This window comes from Mucor mucedo (assembly GCF_025094135.1).
Source record: "Mucor mucedo strain NRRL 3635 chromosome Unknown EV154scaffold_171, whole genome shotgun sequence".
Taxonomy (NCBI): Eukaryota; Fungi; Mucoromycota; class Mucoromycetes; order Mucorales; family Mucoraceae; genus Mucor; species Mucor mucedo.
The window spans coordinates 15045-29469 of record NW_026252455.1 but is presented as its reverse complement, the minus strand read 5'-3'; the positions used below and the strand labels follow the sequence as shown (position 1 = coordinate 29469).

Here is a 14425-nt window from a genome sequence, read left to right as displayed (position 1 = left end):
GAGCCTACCTAAAGGAGATACTTTTACTTCATACCACTGAAATGATGACACATGCCGCTTAATAACACAAAGTAATATTATGATTCCGGTACCGTAGAAGGAATGAAAGTGTACGAGATATTTATCAAGAAACCAAGGATGTTACAATCAACATCTCTTCAACAAAACTACATCACCCTCAGCAGTATATCAATTATACGCAGTACGCCATTGTTAACATGCCCTTACTTTTTTGATTCTTACAGTTTCAAGGTGGCTAAAAATAAATTGGATAAACTACGGCGAGGCAAACATTAAAGCTTTAGATAAAAACCGTCGTGTCCGTATCCACGGGTCATTAAAATGTAATATGGTTGAATGGAAGAAAGAGAGAAAATATCGTACAAAAAGTAAGCACTGGGGTAAGTCAAAAGAGTTTATTCTCTGGTAAGCTTCATTTTTTTTTTTTACATACAGTATTATCACTTTAAATTCAGACAAATGAAAATTATTTTCAGACAAGCTCAAAAAAAAATTCAGACTAAAAAAAATATTTTCAGACAAACGTAAAAAATTATTCAGACAAAGGGAAACTATTTCCAGAAATATGATAACAAAAATTCAGACAAGTAAAAGTTTAAACTAGTTTTGATTCTTTGTTGAGGCATTTATCCCAGTACGTTTCAGAGTGCCGTATCCAACCATTACAATTTTCCGTGGTAATAGTCTCACAGGCTGCCTTGATTCTTGGGGTTAAAGTGTCCAAAGTGGAAAGCGGATTTCTTTTGATGTGCTTCTTGATCTTGGACCAGCACTCCTCAATAGGATTTAGAAATGATGAAAAGGGCGACATGAGCAAAGGTTTATAACCTCTACTTTCGATTTATCCTTCACTAAGCAAGGTTTGAGTATCTCCAATGATAGTCAAATTATGCTTTGCCCTCGTCATGACCACCGAAAAAATGATTGAGCTTGACATATGATGTACAGTGTAATTGCAAACAATAAAATTATATTTCTTTGCTATTCTTAAAACTACTTCGAGCTTAACACTATTTAAAGAAAATGAACAAGAAGGTGTTTATCAAGAGGATGGATTTGAAGCAATGGATTTTATTAATGAGATAGAGAGCCCCAAAAGACAGTAATGCTGACTTCACTGGATTAATGGCAGGCACGTTAATCATCAATACGTGATGAATTCACTTCCAGAGATATCGGGGAAATTGACGTAGAAATTCAAGAGAACAATGGCTCAAAAAATAGTCTTAGACCGATGTGGACTACTGAGTAGTTGTATATTTGTAGTTGATATTATTATGAGACCACCAACAGATAGATCGACTAAAGGAAACACAATAGTAGTTGAAACACCAACCTCCAGGGCTATAATTCAACGATCTTAATTGAAAATATCTGTAATCGGCGTTGTGAATATTGAGATTAGAGTACCTGCCACAAAGCCAAAAAAAATTGAAGTTAAACGCCTTTCTGCTGTTAACATAAAATAAGCTCATAGCATAAATCGGCAGGGGTTTTCTACATGTAATCAATCAGTCTGATTTTTTTTTTTTTTTTTTTTTTTTTTTTTTTCAAAAAAGGTAAGCTAAAACATCTGGATTTTAAGTGTAAAAATTGTGATAGATACTTTTTTTTTAATCTTTTTTTCTCTCTTCATTCTTTTATTCAGTTTAAGCTATGAAAGGTAACGTATATGTATGATATTTGATGGAAATGTAACCAAAAAACTGATTCTATTATAAAAAAGAAACTCAAAATGATAGCTCGGACGATGACTTTCAACCACCGATTTTGGGACGGAAGAGACGAAGTATGTTACATTGCCAAGTCTTATTTTGATAGAAAACTTACGTGATGTTTAATTACCCTTTCTTATAGGTCGGGAAAATACCCCATATATTGATTCCCAAAAGAAGTTTAAAGGGAAAGGCAAGGCAGCCGAACATGAACCTGATATTACAAGTACCATTGGTATTCCTGATTCTATTAGAAATGTTGTCAGCGACAATTTGATAGATTATAGCAGTGACGACTTTAATGAGTCCCCGCCTGCAATACATACATTACGAAGTCGTGGTGGTTCCAAGTACGGATCCGAATTTACTGTTGCCGAGTCAAGTTCTTCAGTAAGTAAGCGACGCCCTGTTGCAAGTAAGCGAAGTCCTACGCCTGAAGTATTCATAACAGCATCAAAATCAAGTACCAGTGTCACTGCGAGAGATTCTGAAAAAATAAGCAAGCGCGTTATTACAGTTAAAACAACTGCGAAGAACATTTGGAAGCCGTTGTATTTACAGCCATTGTATGATTTGGTTAAAACTACTAATTCATTGATTACACACACCTTTGCCTTCACAAAGTACATCTATTTACAAGAATTGGCAGCAAGCGAAACTTTTACTTTAAAAGGCTTTGTTGAAAAAGATTTTTTTGTAGAAGTTTTTTTAAGTCTTACACTTTCAAAAACTCGAAACACAAGATTAAAGCCTGTAACAAAAAAAAATAGGCAATTGATAGCAAAATACAAAGAGGCTTACTTTCAAGATGCTAATTATACTCCTCCCAGCTTACCAAATGCTCAGCAAATAGCATTGTATGAATGTACCAAAATCCAAACGGCTTACCATAACAATATTAAAGCTCATTTTGGAAATAGACTGCGCCAATTTGTTAATATTATATTACAAAAGAAGGAAAGAGCAAATAATCTTCGGAAAGAAATGAAAGAAAATGGATCAGATGAAAAAGCAATAAAATCAGCTATCCGAAGCAAGATATACGGACCTTGTAATCAGATCAGTCGTGCCGTAGCAAGGAAAGAGATACCTACAGACAGTATTCTAGATGACCAGTCAAGAAAAGAATTAAACAGTATCTTTTCCTGCTATCCTAAAGACTACACTTTCCAAAAGGACTCCATATACTATGATATTGCAGCAAAACCTGAGAATCATTTTGATGCGTTTTTTCAACTTGCCAAATTAGTTGAAGCCAGAACAGGAAAAGCATTTATCTGCTTCCCGTTGCGTACTTCCTTCATTCCATGCTACATGACTTTGGATGCCAAAATAATTCACTTTCATATTCTCAAGAATAAAAGTCCTCTCCAAGCTGGAAAAAAATTTAAAATTTGGGGTTCTGTCGTGAATTTTGAAAAGAAGGCGTTCAAGAATCAAGGTGTTGATAAGACTTTAAGGTTTCAAGGAACACTTGAAACAGATGGTGTCGGTGTATCAATTATTAAACAAAACACAGATACAAGTAGAAAATTCTTTACAACCAGCGTTAAGAGAGTAGTCGATGATCAAGAGAAGTATATAGAACGGCTAAATCAAGCTGATTTAAAACGTACTGAAAACAAGTGTGTTCTGATCGACCCTGGAAGACGTGATTTATTGTATTGCATGAAAGAAACTAGTACAGTTAAAGAGAAGCAAACTTTGATTTTTACCAAAAATAATCGCTCAAAATGCTCAAGACATTTCAGATATTTACGGAATCAAAACAAACCTTTGGTTGTCCAAGAAGCCGAAACAACGCTCTCCAAAACAGAATCCAAATCTACAAATTTGGAAAACTACATTCAGTACATAAAAGCCAGATCATCCGTTAATGACACGTTAACCGACTACTATGGAAACGAGACATTAAAGCCCAAAGAAATCTCCTATTTTCCAGAGTCAGAGTTTTCATTCCGAGTTGATCATAAATGCAATCTGTACTATGGCAATATATTTATATCACGAATTTGCGGTTTTTTCCCTCAACCTCAGAACTTTTCCATTGATAGGATTGTCAATCCTCAGTTTTATGCCGTATATCTAGAAATGATGCTGTCACAAAAGCATATCTCACAAAGATTTGATGATGATGAAAAAAGAAGAATTATTGCGCTTGGTTTAGAGATTAATAGACGACCCAACCAAAGTGATCTTAACAGAAAAACTCTCAGTACAGTCTTAGAGAAGTTACAGCTATTACCTTTTCGAAAAATGAAATTTTCATCAAAGATGTTTTATGAACAAAATGATCAAAAATTGGTACAAAACTTGAAAAGAAAATTTGGTCCTGATGCTGTCTTGGTACTTGGAAATTGGTCAGCCCCAAACACAAAGTTCCAGGAACCTACAAGGAATAAAGGGCTTATTCAAATGCTAAAAAAAAATGGTTTGACTGTTTATCTAATTGACGAATTTAAAACTTCCTCTCATTGTCCAGATTGTGGTGACGTTTTGGAGCAATTCAAGATGATTCCTAATCCTCGTCCATTTAGAAGAAATACAATGCCAATCGTGAAGTGTCATGGATTGTTAAGGTAGTATAGTTACAATTATATTCGTTATGTTGATATTAACAAATTATCAGATGTCAAAATACTGCATGTGTTACTCAAGGCAGAAAATTTTGGAATAGAGACCAAGCAGCTGTTCTAAACTTTAAGCACATCCTATTCAATCTCAGGGAAGTAGGTGAGCGCCCTGCGCTCTTTTCTCGTAAAAACGAACAAACTCAGTAATTTTCCGCCAAAGTTATCGCTTTGGCAATTTCATGCAGGTAAAATTATCTGAACAATAATTTTCTATTCGTCCGAAAAAAAAAGCTCAATAGTCTGAACTTTTTTTATATTGGTCTGAATTTATTTTTGCATCTGTCCGAAATTAATTCTAATTTGTCTGAATTTATAGTGTAAATACTGTATTCAGCTTTTGGGATCATTTAACTCCTATGCATGTAAGACGAGAGTGTATGTAAGATAAGAAACTTAGAATGTCTCTAAAACACCGACCATAAGCCGATGTTGATTTGCAACAACTGTACATTTCAGGAATAGTAATATTATGGTGGCCAAGAGCATGTTTCTCATTTCACAAGACATTGAAAGTGACGATGACAGGCTTCCAAGGTTTCCAATGCCTCATCAGTGATAAATTACAACACAAAGCACCACACCAAACTTGAGCTACTCCTGCACTATTATTTTGTCTAAAATAGGTAAGGTGGATGTCTGAAAGTAAAAGTCTGTCTATAAAAAATTAGCCCTAATCTAAAGTACGACAGGCTGATCTTTAAAATGATATTCTGTTCATATGAAAATGCACCTTCTTTGTGTTTGGTCTACAAGCGATGCGTCTTTAAGCTTGATAATGGTCTTATCATGTATCTTTACGTGAAATGATGAATAGGTATTAAAATAAAAACCTGCATGGTCGATTTTTATTTTTATTTTTAATTCTCTATTTGCATGCTTGTCAATTATCGTTCCTACTAAAAAAAAAAAAAGAATCACAGGGTCAAATAGCTGATATTTTTCCATTCCATTTTGGGGGGGGGGGGAAGGGTAATGTTTGCAATTGATCCAATACAAAGATTTTATTTTTATTTATTATTACGCCAGATCTCTCAAAAAAAAAAAAAAAAAATTAAAATTCATCGTTGTTCGATTTTGGGGGCAATATAGGAATTTTAACATGATCTTTGGGAATAAATACCCCTCCTCCTTTTTTGCTTTAAGGGTAAAAAAAAAAAAAAAAGATGCATGGTTTTAATGCTTAAATGGTTCCTATTCGGTGTCAAAGAAAAAATTTGTTCTTATTGGCAATGTCAATCAATGTATGTGTTGTACCTGTAAGAAAATAATAAATGTTATGCATCGAGAAAATCAAACGAGATCGTCGAGTCTTTTTGGGACGAAATACATACTGTATTTTATTGTTGTTTTGGTTCTAGCCCAACCTATTATGAAAAGAATGATTTTTTTTTCTTTCTTTCTTCATTTAATTTATAAAACCACGGACAATAAAAATGATTAGTTTTGAATCCAAGCTTCAATTCAATAGAATATTATGGTTCTAGAACAAACGAATTTCTTTTTTTAAAATATGGCCTAACTATGGTTACAGTACACAGACACTGGTGAAAATGAACTGCAGTTTAGAGGCGCAAGTATGAGCTTTTTATGAACGAAAATTTCCTTTACATACTGAGTATGCACAGACATGCGCGTATCAAGAAAATATGGCTGAATTTGAGGTGTAATTTATAGTGATGTAGTTGCGTAGCTACGGATGAGTATAATTCACAATAAAATGAATCATTGTCACTGTAATCTTCTGCGTGGAATAAAGTAACCGGGTGTATTTCATTTTTCTTTTTCTTTTTTTGGATGGCCACAATAAAAATGCCCGGGTAAGGATAATGGATGCGTATTATCATGCAAGATGTAATTAATGCAATGAGGGAAAATCAAAGGGTATCTCCAATGTCTGAATTTAAAGAGTAAAAATGATCTCCTCTCTTTTTTAATTAAAACACCCCCCGCTTCCCTTTATCATATCTAAATCTTTTCTCTCTTACTGCTAATGAATCCCCCTCCGCTAAAAAAAAGGGGGGGGGAGCACACAAAGGAAAGATGATAATGAAAAAAAAAAAAAAAAAAGAAAGATGAAATGGGGGATAAGTGGTGAAACTATGATTGTCATTTATTGTAGATCCTAAATTTTGACAGCAAAAAAAAAAAGAAAAAGGGAAAAAAAAAAAATTATTTGTTTGCGTCATTGTTTTTCCCAAAAAAATTGAGTTTTGACTATATAATTTTTTTCTTGTTTATTTTTTATTTTCTTCTTTTTTCTTTCCTTTACATTTAAAAAAGACATTAAAAAATGAGCACATCAGAAAGAGCACAAAGTGATTTCAAGAAACTTAAATCAAAGTACACTTCACAATTATCTACTTTAAGGGAATTATTTACAGAATGGACAGAAGAAGATCTTTTATTTACGCTTCAAGATGCGGATGGGGATTTAGAGCTGGCTATTGACCGTATTAGTGAAGGTAATTTTTTTTTTAGTTTTGCATCTACAGAAATAGTGTGAGTAACACCATGAGGAAATATAAAAAAAAAAAGGTCATGCTAGCCAATGGGGTGAGGTAAAGACAAAAAAATCGAAAAAGGAAGCAGCCGCAGCCAACAAAGCAACTTTAGAAGTCTCGACATCTTCGACAACTACAATTTCATATCCTCCCGCTGTGACAAGACCTGCGGCTTCTTCTTCTCGAGCCAGTGCAGCATCATCCTCAGCAACACCAACAAGTACAAAACGCCCGTCCGCAAACTCACGACAAAAGCCTACACAGACTAGCACATGGCAAAGTAAAAAATTAGACGATAGCTGCTGGAATTCAAAGGATAACTGGAATACAAATGATGCCTGGAGTCAATCAAAGGATCCTATTAGTATTGCTGAAACTCCTAAAAAGATATCAACTCCCTCTCCCTCTACCAAAACAAGTAATGCTGGTGGTGCAAAGACCTGGGCTAGTTTATTACAGTAAGTATACACACATATCGGTAAAAAAAAAAAGAATAATTTCTAAGACAAAACTATCCATAGCACAAAACCAGAGCCTGTGGTAGAGGCTGAACCCGTGAAAGAAGAAGAAAAAACACAAACACATCATGAACCAGAGCTTCAAAAAGTAGATGACGCATGGTTGTCCTCAGATTCGAAATGGGATCAACCTCTTCAATTACCGACTTTATTAGACAAGACAGAAGATGAAGTGGTAGTGCTGGAAAAAGAACAACCCGTCACTCCTCCTCCTTCCACTGCACCCACTGCTGCTGCACCCGCTGCCGTGGCACCCACTGTTGCTACACCCACCGCTGCCCCCGTTGTTACCCCCGTTGCCTCTGTTGCACCTTCTCAAGTGATCGAAAAAGAAATTTCGGTAGATTTTGGCAGCTTAAGTTTACAAGAAGCCCCAGAAACAACGTAGGTTTCTTGAAAAAAAAAATAACTCCACGTTTTTTTCGTTAATATTTTATTACCATATATAGTAGTTCAAGTCATCCTAGTGTTGCAGACATTTTGAATTCTGTGAAACAACAACCCTCTACCTCCAACACAACCGACACCACCTCATCTACCACTACTCAACCCCCTATCGACCAACACTTATATCAACAACAACAACATCATCACCAACAACAACAACAACAACAACAACAACAACTTCATCAGCAACAACACTTGTACAACCAACAACAACAGTACCAACAGTTTGGTATCCAAGACTACAATCCTTCTTTCAATGCTAATGATTATGGATCAAGCAATTATTATGGTCAAGAGGACAAGACCGATCTTGGTAGCCACACCTATTCTCAACAACCATTGTATAACCAAACACCTCAACAACAACAACAACAACAGCAATCGTTCTATCCTTATTATTATATGCCTAATCAATTCAACGCTTATTCTCCCTACGGTCAACAGCCTCAAGCACAAACCAGTGGTGCCAACGCGTTCATGAACGGTAGAAATAACATGTACCCTACCTCTGTCTATGGTCAACAACAAAAGACCACTGCTTCGTCTCCTTATTTAAATAGTTCACCTTACAGTCAAACTCAACAATTATATGGCGGCTTTAACCAATTTTATGGCTCGCCTCAAGTGCCTGTCGTAGGCAACGAATCACCTGAAAAATCAATTCCTACTACTGCCGCTGCCGCAGCTGCTGCTAAATCACCCGCTGCCAGTACCCAAGCTTATGGATCTACTAATTACTTTGGACAATCTCCCATGTTTGGTTACCAACAACAGCAACAACAGCAACAACAGTATCGTACTGGAAATACAAACCAGTATTGGAACCAATAAAAAAAAAAAATAAACTTTTTTTTTTTTTCTTTTTTTTTGCCCACTTACGTTTGTGACATGTTTATAATTTTTATTTTTTGGTTTTTTATATATTATGATGGTATGCGGGTAATTGAGAATGCTGCGGTTGTAGTGGGGGAGGGGATACCATCATCATATTATTAGAAGGTAATAAAGAGGAGGTAGAACGCATGGGAACAAGAGGATGATACTGTACAATATAACACTGTTGATGTTGATTATAATAACATTTTAATCCACTGGCAGGAAATTGATTAAGAACCTGATATAATTCTCGCACATCAATTAACATGTCGTAAAATAAATCATGCAACATGCGATGTAACTGATCCAGTGTATGAAAAGGTGGGATGATGAAGAATTTGGCTTGCGCTAATTCATCTAATTTCAAATAACTGATTCGGCTTCTTTCTAAAATCAAGGAATTTCGATCGCTGGCCTATAATGATTTTTTTTTTTGCTTATCAACTTAACAAGCCTTATATTTTTTTTTTTTTTTCTAAAAAAAAAAAAAAAAAAACTTACAAGGACGTCGCCGAATAATTTACCATGCACATTGTCGGAGAGTGCCGTTAATGGAGTCCATCCATTTGACCATCGCATATTGCCGTCATTGGATACGCGTCTACCCGTGTTAAATGATTCCTCTATTATGTAATCAGAAAAATGCAAAAATGTTAAAAAAAAAAAGCCTAATGAAAATGAAGCTCACCTCGAACAGGTGCCTGTCCAAATAAAAAGTTGGAAAAGAACGAATGCTGAGTTTCTGAATCGTTAACGACATATTGCATATTATTCTGGTGTAACGACCTTGATCGAACAGGACTTCCGATGGGGCCTGCTAAAGAGGTACGACGTTGGCCAATGGGTGCAATGGCTGTCTTATGGTCTGTCAAGACATGGTGATGAGGGGGGTCTACTTGGTCAGTGGGGGATAACGTTGGTATAGAAGGACTAATAGCGCTGGGTGTGGTATCATCTTTTTCGGCTACAAGGTCAAGCATGGCAGCATCAGCGGCTGCAGAAGAAGCATTTTCGGTAGCAGTCACGACAGCGGCTACGGTAGTAACGGCCTTTTTACGTTCTTGTTGATCCTTTTTTAACTGGTCTTGCTTACGCTTAGATTCCTTTTCTGCAAGACGAGCCTTTTCTTCTTTTAAACGTCGTTTCTTTTTTTCTTCCTCTTTCCGTAACCTATCCTCTTCCTTTTGACGTCTTTCTTGTTGACGCTTCAATCGTTCTGTTTCCTTGATTTGACGCTCCATTTTTAACTTTTGATCTCGATCTGCTTTTGCAGCTAATTCTTCTTGTCGTTTTAAATCTTCTAATTCCAAACGTTCCTTTTCCTGTTGTAACTTGAGCTGACTATGAAAAGAAAAAAAAAGAAAGTTTTCAATTATTGCTAGGAGAGGGTTCAAAGGTGAAATGTTTTAATTTACCGTTTCTTGTCTCTCTTTTTTTCCTTGTCTTGTTGTTTTTTTAATTCACGTTCCTGACGCTGCCTATCTTCTTCTTCTAATTCTTCAATTAAGCGTTTTTGTCTATCTTGTGCTACCTTTTCTCGATAAGCGGTCAGTACTCGTTGTTCAAACATACGTGCAGCGAACACTTGAAACATCTTTCTCCCTTCTTCCATACGTTGTTCTTCTGTTCTGGAGTCCTAATAAATTTACAATGAATATAATACAATCAAATAGGATTCTATTCTTTTTTACTTCTTCATCATCCTCATCATCCTCATCCTCTTCATCATGATCATCATCATCCTCTTCATCATCATCATCATCGTCGTCGTCGTCTTCTTCGTCTTCATCATCATCATCATCAGACTCTGCGACCTCTCGTTCTTTTCTCATTTTTCGTTCTGCTAGTCTTTCCATCATATCTAAAAACTTTTTGCCGTCGTTCTTTAGGAGATCATCGGCAACAGTGATGATACTTCCTTGTACGGTGAGGGTATTTGAGAGTTCTTCACTTTGATTGCTTTTTGTCGATAGATTATCATCGTCTTCATTGTCTTTGGGACGAATATTATTACTTTTGCGTCGAATGACGGTGGTATAATTATGTTGTTGACGGTAGGCGTATTGTTCCAATTCTTCGTAGTAAGCGTCATACAGCACTTCCAATTCCTCTTCAATGGCACTTCTACCACAGGAGGTCAGTTACAAAATAAAACTCTTATCAACCTTAAACAATAATAATAATAATTACCTCTTTTTGCCACAAACAGAGCAGTTGCACGAGTGCCGTTGCTGTTCTTTCATTTTCCGTAAAACAGCTTCCTTTTCAACTTTGACAAGCGAACGACGTTCTGCTTCAGAGAGGTGTAACCAAAACTCTCGAATACGCTGTCTTTCTTCGGTATAATTAGTACTTGTCCAGATATCACTCTTTTGTTCATGACCACCCCCATGAAGCCATCGCGTAGAGGAGGAGGGAGAAGAAGAAGAAGACTTGACCTTCTTTTGCTGTTGTTGTTGTTGTTGTTGTTGTTGTTGCTTATTCGAGCAATTTCTTGTCGACATGGTCGTGGTAATGTTGGTGGAAATATTGTGAATACTACTGGATGGGCTTGAGCTGATTATCGATGAGTTCATAAATAGATGTATAAGTAATAACGCTTTTTCTTTTCTTTCTCTCTCTCTCTCTTTCTTTATTTTATATTAGTTTATAATATGTAAAAAGAAAAAAAAAATAAAGGGGGAAAAAGAAAAAAGATTAAAAATCCGGAAAAAACACGAATGGTTAAATATCGAATTAAATGCAACGTCATCATTTGAAGTCCATCTCATTGGCCTTGGCATCGCGTGCATTAACTCATGTGCTGTAAACTAAAAAAAAAAAAAAAGCCGTGACGCTTTGTATCACCCGAATAAATGAAATCATTCCCTTTTGTTTCTCTCTTCTTTTTTTTTGTTCGCTCATGACACAAGACTATCCAGTCATTGTCTCCATTGACTTTGGTAAACCCCTCAAAAAAAAAAAAAGTAACCCACCTTCTTTATTAAAACATTTTCTTCTTCTTCACCAGGCACCACTTATTCCGTAAGTGAAAATACTTTTATATATATATCACTGACTAATACATACGCTTTAAATAGGGCTGTTGCTATGCTTTAGCAGATACCGCAGAAGTCCATGATATATTCCGCTGGCCCAAGAGTAATGGATTCTATGCCAAAGTGCCTTCCTTACTCTACTATAAAAAAAACGGTAGACTTTTAGACTGGGGAAAAGGTGCCAGGTTACAATCACTTCGGGTAAAACAAAACCAAAAAAAAAAAAAAAAAAAAAAAAAAAAAAATCATACCATAACCCACAAACTAAACTTGTACATGATAAAAGCCTGATAATGATGGCACATTACTACAGTATTTTAAACTAGCGCTGATCACTGAGGAAATCCGTTTACCTGATAACAAGACGCATGTGGATGTCATTGCTGATTATCTAAGAATGTTTCATGATCACATCTACGAACAGTTACTCAAAACTCAATTACTGCATGCATACAAACAATGCCAATACCGATATGTAAGCCTCATTTCCTATTGCGAGTAAAGTAAAAACTATTTACTAACCCCCCCCCTTCTAAAACCCAGTGTCTGACGGTGCCTGCCATTTGGTCTGATCAATCCAAAGCATTGATGAGAGAAGCCATGGTGCAAGCAGGTATTTTGCAAGAGGACGATCCCATCCATCGATTAGCATTGATCAGCGAACCAGAAGCTGCCGCGGCTTATTGCGAAAACAAGTATCAATCCTGGAATTTATCAGATGGTGACATATTCATGATTGTCGATGCAGGTGGAGGCACTGTGGATTTAATTACCTAGTAAGTCCCCCCCCCCCCTTTATTCTCAAATTCATAACTTGCGAGTTTTATATATTCCATAAAAAAAAAATTTACACTGATGGAACAAGAAAAGTTTAATTCAAGATGCAACACCGCCTAGAACTCTAAGTGAAGTCACTAGAGGAAATGGTGCCATGTGTGGAAGTGCATTTATCGATCAAAACATGAGTCTCTTACTAAGATCAAAATTGAGTAATGGTGATATACCTTCTTGTATGTTTGAAATGATGATGGATACATTTATTGAGACCATCAAGGTAAGAAACTTGAAAATAGGTCGCAGTGATCAAAATTGTTCAACCACCCTTTCTTTTTTTTTTTTCTATACGTATAGCCAAATTATCGAGGAGATGAAACAGACGTGTATTTGATACCTGTACCAGCTGGAGCATTGCAATACATTCAACCCGAATTTCTAAACGATGATCACCAGCTGATATTTCGCCCTACTGAATTGAGAGACCTTGTTTTTCATCCCGTTTTAAAAAGAGTGGTCCAACTTGTAAGAGAACAATTAGCCCAAGTCGATCAATACGTACAGGCCATCTTTCTTGTAGGAGGATTTGGTTGTTCAGAGTACTTGTATGACATTCTAAGAGAGAAATTTCACGGACTTGTGGGTGAGATAGCTATGCCACCCAGAGGTGAATTGGCTGTGGCCCAAGGCGCTGTATATCATTTATTAAAACCAAACCTTGTCACGAGTAAATTATTAAGACGAACGTACGGTGTAAGAACAAGATTACCATTTGAACAAGGATTGGATCCTGAATCAAGCGCAGTGATTACCAAGGACGGTATCAAAAGATGCTCTACTCGGTTTGATGTGATTGCTCACAAAGGACAACGTGTTTTCATTGACCAAAGTATCAAGAGATCCTTCTGGGTTGTCTATCCAAAGCATACCGAAGGTGAGTATCTTATCATTTAAAATCACAGAGTGTACTACTAATAAGCATACGTATACAAACAAAAAAAAGCGGATCTATATGCTTCCGATAGCGATGTGATACCAAGGCAAGTTACAGACAAGGATTCCGTTGTCAAGTTGGCAGAGCTTCCTATCAAGATGCCCTTATTACCCAATGTAAAACCAGGTACTCGTATGGATGTCACCATAGAGTTTATCTTTGGCATGACAGAGATCAAAATGGTTGTTCATCTAGCAGGGACAATAACTGAGCATCTCATCGAATCCCATGTGTAGAAATTCTAATTAATTAATAAACTCGATTAAACTTATTTTCCTGATCAGTGGTAGCGGTTAACTTCAGTTAGCAATGTTTTTTTTTTTTTTTTTGGTTAACTATTTGTTACATTTAGACCGATCATGAATATAAAATTTTTCCATCGCTGTCCCTTTAACACTTTCATATGAATTTTATATCAAAGTACAAAAAAAAAAACGTATTTATTTTAAACCGTGTACAGACCGAAGGCTAGAGTTGATATTTCTTAAACAATGCCGTATTTTCTACGTTTTCTAGCCTGAAATCAAAGGAGATATAAGTTAAACAACAAGTCTACAGCTGATTACATAAGGTAGTTTTTTAACTATAAATTCATTAATTTTTGGAGCGATCTCGCATTTATCTGCTCTCTTTGCATCTTACTTTCATGGTCTCGTTTAAGCTTTAACCGAAGGCTTCTGGCCAAGATAAAGATCAAACGGGTGAAAAGATGCTCAGTTCAACTCTATATCCTCTCTCTCTCCTTGTTCAAAAAAAAAAAGGCAAAATAATGAGTTTCCCTTTCGTTTTTTCTGATAGAGTAGTCCGTGATAGTTTTGCATAATTGAAGAGGAATTGTACGCGGTGCTTGAAATCATCATTTGCAATGTTTTGATTGTCCTTGGGAGTCTCTTAGACAGGTGCTTCTC

At 36.1% G+C, this 14425-nt stretch overlaps 3 protein-coding genes across 3 annotated transcripts; 2 read left to right on the top strand and 1 right to left on the bottom strand.

The window, feature by feature from the left end:
- Positions 1-6629: 6629 nt before the first annotated feature.
- On the top strand, positions 6630-8710 carry EV154DRAFT_527863 (uncharacterized protein). Its single transcript, XM_051603526.1, has 4 exons — positions 6630-6831; positions 6905-7328; positions 7392-7772; positions 7838-8710. The coding sequence occupies exons 1-4, from the start codon at positions 6660-6662 to the stop codon at positions 8664-8666; spliced, it is 1806 nt and encodes a 601-aa protein (XP_051451792.1). The 5' UTR covers positions 6630-6659; the 3' UTR covers positions 8667-8710.
- EV154DRAFT_527857 (salt tolerance down-regulator-domain-containing protein) lies at positions 8622-11458 on the bottom strand. Its single transcript, XM_051603525.1, has 6 exons — positions 10902-11458; positions 10403-10835; positions 10127-10347; positions 9400-10052; positions 9213-9334; positions 8622-9126 (listed from the first exon to the last, which is right to left on the bottom strand). Exons 1-6 carry the CDS (start codon positions 11285-11287, stop codon positions 8752-8754), a joined length of 2190 nt encoding a protein of 729 aa, XP_051451791.1. The 5' UTR covers positions 11288-11458; the 3' UTR covers positions 8622-8751.
- Positions 11459-11557: 99 nt separating this feature from the next.
- On the top strand, positions 11558-13796 carry EV154DRAFT_527851 (uncharacterized protein). The gene is made up of 8 exons (XM_051603524.1): positions 11558-11653; positions 11722-11735; positions 11792-11950; positions 12036-12224; positions 12293-12525; positions 12620-12803; positions 12881-13457; positions 13527-13796. The coding sequence occupies exons 1-8, from the start codon at positions 11614-11616 to the stop codon at positions 13751-13753; spliced, it is 1623 nt and encodes a 540-aa protein (XP_051451790.1). The 5' UTR covers positions 11558-11613; the 3' UTR covers positions 13754-13796.
- The last annotated feature ends 629 nt before the right edge of the window (positions 13797-14425 follow it).